Below are 16,790 nucleotides of genomic sequence, written 5' to 3'. Positions count from 1 at the left end.
GAGGTGACCACAAAGGCGATTCCTCAGTTCTAACAGTTTGGAGCTTTGAGTGAATTGGTCTGTTGAGTCCCTTACAAAAGCTGATAACTGTCTTCCGCTAGACATGATATGAACCATTGTCAAAGTTGTGCATCTTATTTTTTCTACAGCCTCTCAACCCACCAGCCCTTTTTATTTGTTTGGAAGAATTTCTACCACTTAAAGCAGGATCCGTAACTCTTACCAGTTGAGAAATACAGACATCTTTATAAAGGCTATAAAGCATTGAGTAGAGGGAGAGAAAAAAAATTAACCTTAAAAGCCTGTACTCCTATGTATCCAGTAAAAAAGTCTTCTATCCAACTTAGTTATTTTAACATGTACTAACATTTTAAAATGTTTCCTTATTTCTACTATACCTTTCTTCAATAAAGAGTTAAGGCAGTTTGCAAAGATAATGCAAAATGTAACCAGAGAATATAAAGTGACATTTCTGGGAGTGGATCTTGAGGAAATAAGGACATGGGCCAGGTTGAGTTATAAGGATGTTTACAGAAAGGTGTTATTAAAGTTAAAAATCAGAAACTAGCCAAATGTCTCAAAATTTGGTTAAATCAACAGTGCTACATTCATGCAGTAAAAAACTCTGAATCACTAAAAATGCAGTAGAAATATACTTATTGACACCCAAGATTTCGGTTATATGTAGTAAGTGAAAAGTGCAAGTTCTAAAACAGCCTGCCAAGCATGAACCCATTCTGGGGTAGCGGGGAGAGGCGAGATTCATGCCTGCACAGCTATCTTTGTGTTGTCAGTGGGTCTCTCTGCTGTTTTTACCTTCTTCCTTTGATTTATCTGTTTTCCATAACTGCAGTTTCTAAGTTTTTAAAAGTAGGTATAACTAAGATAATTTTTCAACAGGCATTTTGAAATCTTTTTATTTAACCAGTTAATTGCCACAATATTTTGAATTTAATTAAACAAGGTCTGCTGCTTGTGTTTATAGACACCTATGGCATACAAATGGTTAAAAATAAAAGAATCAGATATAAGAGCTCCAGGGTTAACAAAAGTAGGGGCATAAATGTGGAGCCAAAAATGAGTTCAACACAGACCCTCCTCCTCCCTGCTCCCCCGGCACCTTCATATACTTGCCTGCGGTGGGCCACCTGTCTGCCGCTCAGTTTTCAGCAGCCAAACAAAGAGAGAAACCTAATCGTTTAAAACCCTTCACAGAGAGTGTGATAAATGCATACCCATAGCTCAGGAGGATGACTCCTTCTGATATGAAGCCAGAAAATATACAGGATAAGTGGTGAGGAAGAGGAGGGTCACCAACTGGATTTGTCTCTTAGCTTCTGCTTCCGAAAATGATGTTTTAACTTCTGAGAAAGTTTTCATTTAGCATCAAGAGGACATTAAGACAGTGAGTTAAAAACCATTTTTACATAAATGCATGAAGGAAGTGGCTATTTCTCTACTGCAGTGCATGTATGTACATACATATTTGTGGTGACCAGAGAGGACCAGACCTCCCATGCTCTCTGGGGTTCATTAATCATTGCCCAATGGGAGTCGGGATTGTATCAAATTCCAGGAAAGCACAAGGACAAAAGAAAGATATAACACTTCAGAAAGGAGAAGCCCTTGAAGCCACCCCATCACTGAATAATGGTTCTGCTACTGAGTAACTTGGGGCCCATTCCTTAGTTTTTGACTAGGGTCTCCTAGCCATGATCCATGCAGGATCATGCCATGCTTTTATAGGTCTCTTTTAGCTGTGGAGGCCCCTCATTCCAAACCACTTGCTTTTATTCATGAGTTCCATTTCTAGATAGGTGTTGTAGAATCAGCCTTTTCCCACATTTCTTCCAGGAAATTTTGTTTTGACTCCAAAGTAGTGGCTCTGATGGAGTATAACTCACTGTATTATTCACTCCATTCTATCACATATCATATACTGATTTGGGTGCTGGGAATACAATGGTGAGGAAGACAGAATCACTGTACTATGAGTTACATGGTAGCTGGGGGGAGAAAGATAGACAAGAAACCAAATAAAGATAATTTTAGATATTAACTGCTATAAAGAAAAGAAAACAGGGCCAGGTACTGGCCAATAGTGCTGGTCATGGGATGCATTAAAGAGGTTGTGTTTAAGCTGAGACCTGACTGATGGAAAGATCTGGGAAAAGAGGGTTGCAGGTGGAGGAAAGGCTGTGATTGGGGGCCTGAGCTTGATTGGCTGGAGTAACAGGAAGGCCAGTGTGTCTGTAGCAGAGTGAATGGTCAGGGGTAGGCCTGAGCTCAATCATGTAGGACCTTGTAGGCACAGTAAGGTTTGATTGTGATCTAAATGCAATGGGAAGCTACTGGAAGGATTTTAAGAAAAGAGGTGGTTTGAACTGATTTACGTTTTGAGAAGTTCTCTTTGGCTAGTGGTTGTAAAATGGACCTTGGGATAAAAAAGGAAGCGGGATAAAGGTATCAGATATGATTGGCCTAGGACTAACAGGAGAAAAGTCATTTTACATCACTTGGTCTGAATTGCCCCTTTGGTAAATGACACAGTGGTGATCTCATCTTTGTATTTACATGAACAAAGTACTGAGGTGGGTTAGTTTTGGGTTCTCTGTTTAGGTTTTTGAAGGTAAACCCCCTCTAGTTCAGTTGCACATTTCCTTGGGTTGAATGAAGGTGGTCTTTTTTTTATTATATAATGAATATTTACATTAAAAATGAATGGGTTTTCTAATTTCTCAGTCTTGGCAAACATTCTCCAAAATTAAATATGTCTTTGCCTTATAGCTCAATATTTTCATTCTCTCTGTGAAAATAAATTGTGAAGTATGAATTTTTTGTCATGTCATTTTTGGCTTTCTAAATTAAAAAACTGGTTAACTATGATCTATTTAAAAGTATATATTTTGCATCTTTCAAAACTCTTCAGATGCTGCTTTTGGCAACAGAAGAGAAAGGTTCCTTTCTCCTCTGATGACTGAACCAGCATGCGGGCTGAAGTGTGCAGCACACCCGTGAAATCCTAGACAGCTGTACCAATCTCACTCCTTCGCTAAGAGCAGAGCTGAGTGACAGGGGACTTCAATTAGAGTGGCTTTTAGAAGGAACGAGAAAATGAAAACAGTGCCTTTGGCTGAGTTGGCTTGACTTGTGTTTTAGGTACCTTTAATTAAATCATCACTGTTTCTCTTCTCAGGTATTAATGAGCAAGGGCTATACCGAATCGTGGGGGTCAATTCCAGAGTGCAGAAGTTGCTGAGTGTCCTGATGGGTGAGTGCAGCTCTGGCTCTGCCAGACAGGCCCCTGAAAAGTCACCAGGTTCCTGAATATGGACAGCACATAGGGAAGGAATCAGGTTGTTCCAAGAGGTAACTCCCAGAAATAAGCTGCCTCACTCACCATTGTCATGGCTGCGGGAATCATTGGAAGAGGTACTGAGTGGGACTAGACGAAAAAAATGGCAGGTCCAAGGCACCACACCCTCTCTGTTTGTAGACTTGGCCCTGCCAGTCCCAGTGGTGCTAGGTGGCTCATGTGACCACCACACCCTACTCTGTCTTTAATAGCTCATGACTCCCTCGGTCCTGTTTGGAGACAGGCATTTAGTGGGGCACACCCAGGGCCTGAGGAAATATATCCCTCTAGCCTACAGAGGACCTCCGGTCTCATGTTCCCTGTGAAAGAGAAGGGGTCATGTGATGCCCAGATAAAATGTATATAAGCAGATAGTTCTTCTGATTCTCTTTGCTTGTAGATTTCAGCCTAGTCTCTCATTTGAGCAGCAGAACCTCTTTTGCAGCTGGCCCATCCTATATAATAAAGATGTAATATGCAAATGGTCATTATGCCATGAAGCATAACGAACGACCAACCGAGTAACCACCAGATCACGGATCAGCAGGAGGGTGGGGCAGCAAGCTACAAGCTGGCAGCAGAGAGCTACAGGAGGGGGCAGGGCAGCAAGCTATGAGGGGAGGCAAGCGGGAGCTACAGGAGGGCGGGGCAGCAGGCGGAGAGCTACTGGAAGGTGGCAGCGAGCTACTGGCCCATGGTTTCGTGTGCAGGGCTACTAATATAAATATAAAGCTACTATCTCTAAATGTGCAATGTTTGAATCAAAAACCCATGAGCCAATGAGCCAAATTTGCCTAGGCTGCAGATTTCCTGTATTTTTAGATATGAATGCACCAGCCTCATTGAGTCACATGGATCTAAATGGCAAACAGATCAGATTGCACCCATGAGTGGCTGTCTTTCTTCCTCATGGAGGCCCAGCCATGCACTTGGAGAGATGGACTGTCACTCAGGGGCCCTGCTCAGGGTTCTGGGCAGGGGCACTTCTCTTGTTAGTATTTGACATTTCATTTGCCATTCCAGTTTCCGAAAATAGTTTTCATGTGTAAAGAATTCTCCTCTCTCATGTTGATGAGAACAACTCTCTACCTCTTTTCCAGAGAGCTCCTTGCTTCTTGTAGGCAAAACTCTACTGTATTGTTAGCCACAAAGAGATCTTTTGCTTGAAACTATGATTATTTTAAGGCACTCCTTGGGAATCTGTTTTGGTTCAGATTTGGGCTATGGTTAGTTTATTTTTAAACATTAACTGTTTATTTTGAGATAATTATAGATTCACATGCAGTTGTAAGAAATAATTTATTTATTTATTTATTTATTTATTTATTTATTTATTTTATTTATTTATTTATTTTAAATATATATTTTATTGATTTCTACAGAGAGGAAGGGAGAGGGATAGAGAGCTAGAAACATCGATGAGAGAGGAACATCGATCAGCCGCCTCCTGCACACCCCCCACTGGGGATGTGCCCGCAACCAAGGCACATGCCCTTGACCGGAATCGAACCTGGGACACTTCAGTCCGCAGGCCGACGCTCTATCCACTGAGCCAAACCAGTTAGGGCTGTAAGAAATAATTTAGAGAAACCCTGTGTGCCTTTACCCACTTTCCTCCAATAGTAACATCTTGCGGGGCTGTAGTGCAGTATCACAACTAGGATATTGATCCAGTTGAGATGCAGAGCAGTTCCATCACCATGAGGAGCCGTTGTGATGCCCTTTCATGGCAATACCCATCTGCCTCGCCCTCATCTCACCCCCATGCTTAACACCTGGCAACCACTGATCTGCTCTCCATTTCTGTAATTGTGTCATTTCACGATAATCATATAAATGGAATCATATAATACGTAATCTTTTGGGATTGGCTTTTTTTCTATCAGCATAATTCCTTTCAGATTTATATCAATAGGTTTTTTTTAAAATTGCTGAGTAGTGTTCCATTATATAGATACACCACAGTTTGTTTAACCATTCACTTGATGAAGGACATCTGGGTTGTTTCACATCTGGGGAAATAAAACTGCTATAAAACATTTGTATACAGGTTTTTATATGAACATTAATTTGTTCAGTGGGATAAATGCCCAAGAATACAATTACTAGGTTGTATAGTGATATGGTTAATTTTTGAAAAATTCTAATGTAAGGCAGAATTAAGTCTTAACAGGTCTGTCTCAGTCTTTCATTTCTGAGCAGTGCTGCAAACATTTGTGGAGCTTCTGCTCTTGGAAGCATATGGTCAAGTGCTAGGGATGAAACTTTAGAAAGAGTCATTCCTTGTCTGCAAAGTGTCCAGTAGGAGAGAGATATGCATCTATGTGAAAACTATGGTGTAAAATATGCTCCTGGTGCCTAATATGAGCTGGGTCTGGAAGACTCAGTAGTGAAGGAGAGGATAGAAGAATAATTCAGGTTCAGGAAGTATGAGCAATGGCATGGGGGCAGAAATCAGGGTCTGTGGTGGCTATACCAGAGAGTACTGATTTTATTATTTTAATATTTGAAAGTACTCAGGCTGGGACAGGAATGTTAAAGCTGAAGAGCTGAGATGGCCCCTTTTGCTGAAGAACTTGAATATTTTGCTAAGGAGTTTGCTTGTTTTTCTCTGTAGGAAGTGAGATGTTGTTAAAAGTTTCTAAGTAAGTGGAGCTGTGGTGTGTTAGGACTTTATTACACACAAAAGTGTCAAGAAGGCAATTCAGAATAGTTTAAAGGGAAAATAAGAGGCATTTATTTGCTCACATAGTTGGTAAGGCCAATATGGCAGTAGGGTCTGGTGGTTCCAGTGACATCTTTACATTTGTGGGAGCCCTTCCTACTCATTTCTCTGGCTTTCATTATCTGTGACCTCTGCTTGTCTTTGTATTGGCTGTTTTCATCATTGGAATGTTCCAGATAGTCCCGTCTCAGCAGTCCTTGGAGCTTGCATCACTGAGAAGGGAGTGTCTTTTTTGACAGTTTTGGCAGAAGATCCCAGGGCAGACTTTGATTGATCAGTATAGGGCCAGTCAATCACATGATTAATTTCACAATCTCTGACCAGTCACATGACCTGCAGCAGATGGATCCAGATGGCCTGGATCCTGTGCCTGTCTCTGGTGGTCCTCAGTTACCTCTGTGAGGGTGGTAGAGGGGTAGGTTGGGGTTAGTCCACAGGACCTTGTGGACCATGCAGGATTATTAACAGAATGATGGAGGAGCGCTTTCCTGAAATGGCTGGTGGGTGATAGCAAAAGTATGTTCGACACAGGTGTTAACTAGATCAGATGCTGATTTGAAGAGGGTAACACTGGCAGCTTTGTGGAGCATGTATTTGATCATGGAAAGACCTGGAGGAAGAAGACAGTTGCAACATAGTAGGCAGAGCACGCCCCATCAAGGGCTGAACCAAACAGCTGCTCTGAGGTCAGGAAAAGGATAGGCTCAAAATGATTGGAGAGAGAGAGAATCAACATGATTTTTTAACCAACTGGATACAGGGGAGCAGGAGGGGCTGAGATATTTCCAAGATGACAGATTTTTCTGTCAGGCAACACTAATGAAAAGAAATATGACATTTATATGGGTTTGCTAATCGAAAAGAGAGGCACCTTAGCTCAGTTGTGCTAAGCAAAGAGTGGTGGGAAAAGATCTTGTTTTTATCTCTTCTATTTGTGGCCCTCAAGCAAGATATTTGTCCTTTTTTCTTCCTTAGTTTTCCCAGGGACAGACAAAATGATCATGGACATCTGAGAATTGTCATGAAAAACTAATAACTAGCAGCTGAAAGTCATGAGGCCTGCTGCCTCTGCCAGGAGGACATTGCAAATAGACTAGAATCCAAACTGAGGTTCAACCAGAGCTGAGAAATGAACCCAGTGCAAGATCCAATCAAAAGTGTAATACAAAAATAATACTGAATATAAACAGAAATTTAAAAAAGTGAAGCCCTGTCCAGATGGCTCAGCTGGTTGGAGCAAAAAAGGTTGTGGGTTCGATTACCGGTCAGGGCACATACCTAAGCTGCTAATTTGATTCCTAGTTGTGGTGTGTATGGGAAGCAACCAGTTGATGTTTTCCTCTCTCTCTTTCCCTCCCTTCCTCTCTCTCTCTAAAATCAATAAAAACATATCTTCAGGTGATGATTTAAAAACAAAAAAAACAAGTGGAGAATGGTATGTGTGATTCTTACTACCCGTTAGTGTGGCTTTAAACTTGAGAAATCACCCAGTTGGCCAGCGAGACTCCAGACCTAAGGCCAAGCCCTGCTTCCCCTCCCTTCCGTGAACAGGCTCTCATCTTCATCAATTCTTGGCACTGGTACTAGAGTGGGTTAGCCAAGGGTATAATGTAAATATGGCTTCTATACTCCCAAACCACTCCCTGCGACAGCTGGGCCAGGTGTGAACCCCTTCATTCACTATTCCTTTAATCTATATTCACTGGATGCCCTATTACATCCCAGGCACTGTGTAAGATTTGGATTATTTGTCAGAGTCTCTCAAAAGTGGAATAATATATTTTTATTATTTAAAGTATGGGTTAACATTAAAGACTTCCTTTGATCACTTTGAGTTTACTGTGTGTACTTCTAATACATTGAGGGACTTTAAGTGGGAAGAGGAAGATAGCCAGTGCTTGGAGAACATCTCCTTTTTACTGTTTGGGATTCCTTAAGAAAGCTTGCCAGAATGTCTCACAGCAAATGCAGCAGAGCCTCATGCTAGTGTCATACCAAGAGCTACCCTTGACCCCTCCTGGATAGCAAGGAGTCATTAGTCTTTGAAGGGTGAAAAGGATTCAGGAAGGCTTGCAGATTCCTAGAAAAAGAGTAACTTCTGTGTATGTAGTGTCTTTGTTTTTTCCCCTTGAATGTTAAGCGAAGATAAATCTTTCCAAATTTTAGCTTAACATTTTAAAAATATAAATCAGCTATGTTCTTGTTCATGGCATGCATGAATCTCTTTCTGTATATATTTTAAGTAACTTATTTTTGGTTAAAAGTTATAAGTGGTCACAGTAGGAAAGTTGGAGATATACAAGAAGTAGAAAGAAGAAAATAACAGTCTTGCAGATCAGAGATAATCTTTACTGACCATTATCATACCACTATCACCTTTTAAATATAATATCCTATAACAGAAAAAAATGTTTTCAAATTTGGAGTGACGCTGCATGTTTACTGCTTTTTAACAGGCTTTTTCATGTAATAGTACAGAGTGTCTATTTTCTGATGTTATTCAACTTCTGTGGGAGTGTAACTTTTTTGGCCATATATTAGGTAGATAGATATACTATAACTTTTTAATCAGTCCCCTATTCTTGGATACATAGATGGATTGCAATTCTTTATCATTCTAGAACAGCCTTGGGCAAACTACAGCCCGCGAGCCAGATCCGGCTGTTCTATCCGGTTCTCTTGCTCTCCCCTCTGCTCCTTTACTTTGAATTTATATTAGTTCACACAAACACTCCATCCATGCTTTTGTTCCAGCCCTCCGGTCCAGTTTAAGAACCCACTGTGGCTCTTGAGTCAAAAAGTTTGCCCACCCCTGTTCTAGAACATACTCAGGTGAACATCCCCACAGGGGCAGGATAGATAGCAGAGGTAAAGAGCATGCATTTTGGAGTTAGATAAGTTGCAGTTCCACTGCCTATCTGTTTGACTTTGCACAAGTTATTTAAACCTGTCTGGTCTTCTGTCTCATTATCTGTAATAACTAGAGGCCTGGTGCATGAAATTTGTGCACGGAGGTGTGTGTCCCTCAGCCCAGCCTGCACCCTCTCCAATCTGGGACCACTCGAGGGATGTCTGATGGGATCGGGCCTAAATGGGCATTTGGACATCCCTCTCACAATCCAGGACTGCTGGCTCCCAACTGCTCACCTGCCTACCTTCCTGATTGTCCCTAACCACTTCTCCTGCCAGCCTGATTACCCCCTAACCACTCCCCTACCAGCCTGATTGATGCCTAACCACTCCCCTGCCAGCCTGATTGATGCCTAACTGCTCCCCTGCCAGCCTGATTGCCCCTAACTGCCCTCCCCTGCAGGCCTGGTCACCCCTAACTGCCCTCCCTTGCAGGCCTGGTCACCCCTAACTGCCCTCCCCTGCAGGCCTGGTCCCCCACAACTGCCCTCCCCTGCAGGCCTGGTCCCCCACAACTGCCCTCCCCTGCAGGCCTGGTCCCCCACAACTGCCCTCCCCTGCAGGCCTGGTCACCCCCAACTGCCCTCCCTTGCAGGCCTAGTCCCTCCCAACTGCCCTCCCCTGCTGGCCATCTTGTGGTGGCCATCTTGTGTCCACATGGGGGCAGCCATCTTTGACCACATGGGGGCAGCCATCTTGTGTGTTGGAGTGATGGTCAATTTGCATATTACTCTTTTATTTGATAGGATAGAGGCCTGGTACATGGGTGGGGGCCAGCTGGTTTTCCCTGAAGGTTGTCCCGGATCAGGGTGGGGGTTCTCTTGGGGCATGGGGCAGCCTGGGCGAGGGGCCTGTGGTGGTTTGCAGGCTGGCCATGCCACCCAGCGACCCAAGCGAAGGCCCTGGTATCTGGGATTTATTTATCTTCTATAATTGAAACTTTGTAGCCTTGAGAGGAGGCCAGGGCCGGCCAGGGCAGGCGGGAAGCTTGGCTTCCTTCATTGCCGGGGAAACCCAAGCCTTCTGCTCGCTCCATGGCCGCAGCCATCTTGGTTGGGTTAATTTGCATACTCGCTCCTGAGTGGCTGGTGGGCATAGCGGAGGTATGGTCAATTTGTATGTTTCTCTTTTATTAGTGTAGGTAGTTGCTGACTCTATAACAATGCGAGGATTACATGGAGAGATTCATGTGCGTTGCTCAGTCTGGATCCTCTATGTTAGTCAATAAATGTTAGCTGTTATTATTTTTAATTTTCATATGTATATTTAGTGGTTTCCTTAGGGTTCATTGTAAGATGGTGACTTGCTGGGTCAAGGTACGTACCTGTTTTTAAGGCCTTTCATTGATCTTTCCAAATTTTCCTTGCCATCTCTATTACGTTTTTGCACATAAATTATAAATATATTTTAAAAATTAATCTCATTTTTATTGAAGCATATCTGTAAATCTGGGTGAGTTTGGACATTTTCCCCATGTTTCAGCTCTCCTTTTATGAATTGCCTGTTAGTGTTCTTAGCCTACTTTCCCACTGGTGTAGTCACCTTGGGGTGTTAAGGCCTGTTTATATTTGGAGGCTATGTTACCGATATTTTTTTCCAGATTATCATTTATCTTGAACTTTAATTATGGTACTTTTGTTTTTGTTTTGTCTTGTGAATATTTTATATTTTTATGAAGTCCAATCTTTTATGAAGTCTGTCTTTTTTCCTAGATGGATTATACCTTAAAAGACCTTCCCCATTCCAGGTTTACCAAACCTTTTTGTGTTCCTTAAAATCCATCTGGGATTTATTCACTCAAAATGGGAGCTAACTCGCCTTTTCTTCAAATACTTATTTGATTGATCAATAACCATATAAGGAGAAATGTTCCCCCTTTTCATTACTTTTACATATCACCAGTCATTCTTTTGCACATATTGGGGTCTGGTGAAGGAGTTCTTGCATATATTTTTCTAGAGAAAAGTAAACTTTTTGTTTGTTATTATGCAGTTCTCAAATTTAAAAAAATATATTGTCATTTTCACCTTTTTAATGTTTATTTTTCTTCCAGTTCTCTGCATTTTAGCAAAAATTATCAAATTTGTGCCCCATGTCCATGCCATTCATTTACATTTCTTTTGGTTGATTTTGTTACTGTTTATAATGCACATTTTTAATTTTATAATTATATTTTCAGCATCTTTACTAACTTTACTTATTTGGCTGTTTTCATTTCTACCTTTCAGCTGTCGCCTTTGTTATTTCAGTCTGTTTCTTTTTTTATTTGATGTCTTATTTCACAGCATCCATATTTTTCTGAATTTTATTTAGAGTGTAGAACAGGTGTTTCTGAATTTTTTTAGAGTGCTTTTTTTCTGTCTCCATATTTTATGCCAACAAGTATTTTGTCAACTTTTTTATTTTCTGTTTAACCAAACCTGACTCGGAGAAGTTTATAAATCTTTGTAGTTAAATTCACTGTGGATAGAGCTTGTCCTTGTGCTGCTGCTCTTTTTCTGAATGCTGTTAGAGTCATTCTCTTATGAAATTGGATATGTTGTACATGATTCCATGCAACTTTCTGGCATTCTTAAATTTTTTACTTAGTGTGGACCTCTATGCCCAAATAGATTTCTCCTGGTTCTGCTATTTGATCCTGGTTCTGGGAGAAGTGGAGTTTATTCCTGGTTAATCTGAAGTATGCTGAGGTTCTTCCCTTGTCCCTGTCATGTTTCTTTTAGGAATTTTTCCCTTCTTTTTTTTTTTTTATTTTTTTATTTTTTTTTAAAAAAAATATGGAACGCTTCACGAATTTGCGTGTCATCCTTGCGCAGGGGCCATGCTAATCTTCTCTGTATCGTTCCAATTTTAGTATATGTGCTGCCGAAGCGAGCACAATTTTTCCCTTCTGAATTCACTTCCCTTGGTATAAAGGGACATCCTCCACTTCTGTCCCCAGTCTAATTTCACGATGATTCTGGCCATTCAGAAAGCACCTTCCCCCAGCGTGTGTGCTGGGGTGGGGTGGAGCAATGCAGCCTGGCGTCCATTTCCAGCATGGCTTGGGCTATCCTGTAGGGTAGGCGGAGGGCCCTGGCCTATCTCATTGTTCCTCCAAGTGGGTTCTCCTCATGCCTTCACCTGAGCTTTGCCTGATGGATATTATTCTGGTGACTGTAAACCTAATGTTCTGTGCTGTTGAAACTTTATGTGCCCCCCCTCCCCTTCCTTACCCCCTGCAGGCCCCCCCACCCCACACACACACACATCTTTATTAATATTTCACCTTGGTGGTGAAGGAAGGCAAATTCAGTGTGGCGACTTTTTCTTACCTTATTCTATAACTTTTTCCTTTTTTTAAACCAATATTTAAAGCCAGGTTGGTGCTACAGAGAACACACAGAAAGGATTAAATTGCTCTGCTTTAAAGCACTACTAGTAAATCATAGCAACACACCTCACCCACTGACCTCTGATCCAGCCATGAACTATATTTCCTTACAACTGTGGGACCTGAATGTCTGTGTTTGTTTCTTTCTGTGCCCTTCATTTTTATACCCTTTCACAGAGTAGCATAAATAAAAGCAAGTAAGGACTTCTTTCAGAAGAAATCCTGAAGTAATAGACATTCTTCATGACCGGAGGCTTGCCTAGCTATGAGTGGGAAAGCCCTACACTTTGAAGATTGTAGCCTTATAGAAGCAGCAGAGCCAGGCAAGGAGTGAACTTCCAATTTTACTCACCTGTAAAGGGGAGCAGAGAAATCATGGACAGGACTGGGAGATAATAGGCTGTTTGGATGGGGATTGATCCTTCTGGGAGGTAGTAAGGTTACTACTAACCACCACCTGGAGTTCCCAGAGGATAAAGACCTTATATAGAAACTTAACCTTCCTCTCTGCTCCTCCCACCTTCACCTCTGCTTATTGGGATGCTTCAGGCAGGTTCTCCTGAGACAGGGACTTGAGACAGTAGGAGGTTTTGGATTTCAGAACAGAAGTGGCTGTAGGATTCTTGGGCACAAAATATCGGAAGTGATTAAAGTTTTTAAGATGTATGACTTTTATAATCAGAAAATAATATGATAGAATTAAACAAATATACTTTTGTATTGCTAAGTATTAAGCCTTGTCTTGAAAGAATTATCTGTAAGATAAATGAAAATAAGTCTTATTTACATAGAGGATAGTATACTTACATAAACTGCTTCCTCAAAGATGTAATGGAGATGGAGAATGTTAAATGCAGGAAAGCAAGATTATATGGTGTTTCTTAAGGAGTGACATATAAATCAATGGAACAGACAAGAGAAACCAAAAATAGAACATATGGTTAATTGATATTTGATAAGGTACAATAGGGAAAGGACAGTCATTTCAACCAATGGTTCAAGTACTATTGGGTACCCATATGGGGAAAAAATTAATTCAACCCTTATCTTAAACTATATACAAAAATTAACTCAAAATGCATCATATTTCTAAACCTAAGAGCTAAAACTATAAAAATTCTAGAAGAAAACAAAGGAGAAAATCTTTATGGCCTTGGTTTAGAAAAGATTTCTGGATGAAACACAAAAGCAGGAACTATAATAGAAAAATCTGATAAACTGAATCTCTATAATAAAGAGCCAGGGTGTAACACCTTCACCACAGAAGCTCAACCAGACTGGAAGTCAGTGCTGGGTTGCCGTGGCAACCTAGCGCTGACTGCTTTCTCTGCAGGCGAGATGCCCCAGCACTGACTGCTGAGGGGGCTGCGAATCAGGGCCAGAGAGAGGCCTGAAGAGAGAAGCTGGGACTGATCCGTTGCCCCTGTGGCAGTTTTTGACCAGCACTTGCCTCTCTCTTTCTCTCCCAATCTGGCCTCTCTCCAGGACTCCACTGGGGCTGCTGATCAGCCCCGCCTTTCTGATCCAGCCCCCTTGATAGGCCCAGAGATGCTGACTGGCATAGAAACTGACCAATCATAACCAAATCTGGCAGGCTTAGAGGTGTTTCTGTCCAGGGAGAGGGGTCGATCCCGAGGCCGGCTCTAGCAATGGCCTTCGCAAATCTACAGAAAGTGCTCATCAAGGGACAGCCTGGACTCTTGCTGCTAGAAGAAGGGCTGCAGGTGGTGAAGAAGCAGAATCTGAGCAAAGAGGAGCTGATAGCCGAGCTGCAGGACTACAAAGGCCTTATCCTCCGCTTGGCCACCGAGGTGACCGTGGATGTCATCAACGCAGCAGAGAAGCTCCAGGTGGTAGGCAGGGCTGGCACTGGCATGGACAACGTGGATCTGGAGGCTGCCACGAGGAAGGGCATCCTGGTCATGAACACTCCCAATGGGAACAGTCTTAGTGCTGCGGAGCTCACCTGTGGGATGATCATGTGTCTGGTCAGGCAGATTCCCCAGGCGATGGCTTTTATGAAGGATGGCAAATGGGACCAAAAGAAGTTCATGGGAACCAAGTTGAATGGAAAGACCCTGGGAATTCTTGGCCTGGGGAGGATCAGGAGAGAGGTGGCCATCCGGATGCAGTCCTTTGGGATGAAGACTGTAGGTTACGACCCCATTGTCTCACCAGAGGTCTCGGCCTCTTTCAGTGTTCAGCAGCTGCCCCTGGAGGAGATCTGGCCCCTTTGTGACTTCATCACTGTGCACATCCCCTTCCTGCCCTCCACAACAGGCCTGCTGAATGACAGCACCTTCACCCTGTGCAAGAAGGGCATGTGCATGGTGAACAGCGCCCGTGGAGGGATCGTGGATGAGGGTGCCCTGCTCCGGGCCCTGCAGTCGGGGCAGTGCGCAGGCACAGTGCTGGACGTGTTCACGGAACAGCCGCCTTGGGACCATGCCTTGGTGGACCACGAGAATGTCATCAGCTGCCCCCACCTGGGTGCCAGCACCAAGGAGACCCAGAGCTGCTGCGGGGAGGAGATCGCTGTCCAGTTCGTGGACATGGTGAGGGGAGAGCCCTCACAGGGGTCGTGAATGCCCAGGCCCTTACCAGCGCCTTCTTTCCACACACCAAACCTTGGATCGGTCTGGCAGAAGCTCTGGGGACTCTGATGTGAGCTTGGGCAGGGTCCGCCATAGGGACCATCCAGGTGGTAACGCAGGGCTTATCCCTGAAGAATGCCGGGAACTGCCTGAGCCCCGCAGTCATTGTCGGCCTCCTCAAAGATGCTTCTAATCATGCGGATGTGAACTTGGTGAACACCAAGCTGCTGGTGAAGGAGGCTGGCCTCAATGTAACCACTTCCCATAATCCCACTGTGCCAGGAGAGCAAGGATGTGGGGAAGGCCTCCTGAGCGTGGCCCTGGCAAGTACCCCCTACCAGGCTGTGGGCTTTGTCCAGGGCACCACACCTGTGCTGTGGGCACTCAACAGAGCTGCCTTCAGACCAGAAGTGCCTCTCCACAGGGGTCTCCCCCTGCTCCTGTTCCAGGTTCAGCCCTCCAACCCTGCCATGCTGCCTACCACGATTGGGCTCCTGGCAGAGGCAGGTGTGCAGCTGCTGTCCTACCAGACCTCGGTGGTGTCCGATGGGGAGACCTGGCACATCATGGGCATCTCCTCCCTGCTGCCCAGCCTGGACGCCTGGAAGCAGCATGTGACCGAGGCCTTTCAGTTTCATTTCTGACCTTGGGCTCACCAGGACCAGCCTTGGGGGCTTTGTGATCAAAATTGAGAGGTCACATTTCTGGGGCTGACACCACTATGTGGTCTGACCCCTGTAATAACCACTTAATAAACAGCCCACCCCCCTACTCCCCCCCCCAAAAAAAATAGAACCAAATCAGGGTCAACTGTGAGGAGCCAATGGCTGCCTAGGAGGAGGAGCTTTTTACACTGACTGGCATAGAAACCGACCAATCAGAACCAAATTGGCTGGCAGAGGAGGGCAGTTGAGGGCAACCAGGCCGGCAGGGGAGGGCAGTTGAGGGCGAGATCAGGCCGGCAGGGGAGGGCAGTTAGGGGCAATCAGGCAGGCAGGCAGAGGTAGTTAGGGGTGATCAGGCAGGCAGCAGAGGGGTTAGGGCAGCTGTGAGCAAACTACGGCCCGCGGGCCGGATCCGGCCCGTTCGGCTGTTCTATCCGGCCCGCGGAGCCGAAAGAGCAGAGGGTTCTCTTGCTCTCCCCTCCGCTCCTTTACTTTGAATTTATATTAGTTCACACAAACACTCCATCCATGCTTTTGTTCCGGCCCTCCAGTCCATTTTAAGGACCCATTGTGGCCCTCGAGTCAAAAAGTTTGCCCACCCCTGGGTTAGGGGCAATCAGGCAGGCAGGCAGAGGCAGTTAGGGGCAATCAGGCAGGCAGGCAGGTGAGCAGTTAGGAGCCAGCGGTCCCAGATTGCGAGAGGGATGTCCAACTGCCAGTTTAGGCCCAATCCCACAGGGACGTCCCCCAAGGAGTCCCCAATTGAAGAGGCTGCAGGCTGAGCTGAGGGAACCCCCCCTCCGTGCATGAATTCTGTGCACCGGGCCACCAGTTTTATTTAAATAAAAAGCTCCAGTTCTTTAAAAGATATTAAGAAAAAGAAAATACAAACTATAGACCAGGAGAAAATATTTGCAAAATATGTCTGATAAATGATTTTTATCCACAATATATTAAAAATAACTCTTGCAACTCAGTAATAACCCATTTTTTAAATGGACAAAAGATTTGAACAAACAGTTCACCAAAGAAAATATACAAATGGCCAAAAAGCACATGAAACGATGGCCGATGTCATTAATCATTAAGGAAAACCAAATTTAAAAAATGAGTTATGTACTAGAATAACTAAAATTTCCAAACTAAACACATGACAATATCATGTGTT

General features: G+C 43.8%; 2 protein-coding genes across 5 annotated transcripts in view; both read left to right on the top strand.

The window, feature by feature from the left end:
- Nucleotides 1-16,790, top strand: part of ARHGAP26 (Rho GTPase activating protein 26) — a 428,404-nt gene that overhangs the window by 251,227 nt on the left and 160,387 nt on the right. For all 4 annotated transcript variants that reach the window (XM_080672378.1, XM_080672379.1, XM_080672377.1 and 1 more), the window contains exon 14: nucleotides 3,197-3,271. In XM_080672378.1, the coding sequence (XP_080528504.1) occupies nucleotides 3,197-3,271 (75 nt within the window). The remainder of the gene's footprint in view (nucleotides 1-3,196; nucleotides 3,272-16,790) is intronic.
- On the top strand, nucleotides 14,013-15,601 carry LOC308250553 (D-3-phosphoglycerate dehydrogenase-like; the record flags this gene model as incomplete). The annotated part of the gene is given in 3 exon segments (XM_080673260.1): nucleotides 14,013-14,919; nucleotides 14,922-15,028; nucleotides 15,032-15,601. Coding segments are annotated over 3 exon segments (1,584 nt in total).

The sequence above is a fragment of the Plecotus auritus genome (assembly GCF_963455305.1).
Source record: "Plecotus auritus genome assembly, chromosome: 6".
Lineage (NCBI taxonomy): Eukaryota > Metazoa > Chordata > Mammalia > Chiroptera > Vespertilionidae > Plecotus > Plecotus auritus.
Note: the sequence above shows the minus strand (reverse complement) of the source record. Positions and strands in the feature narration are given on the sequence as shown.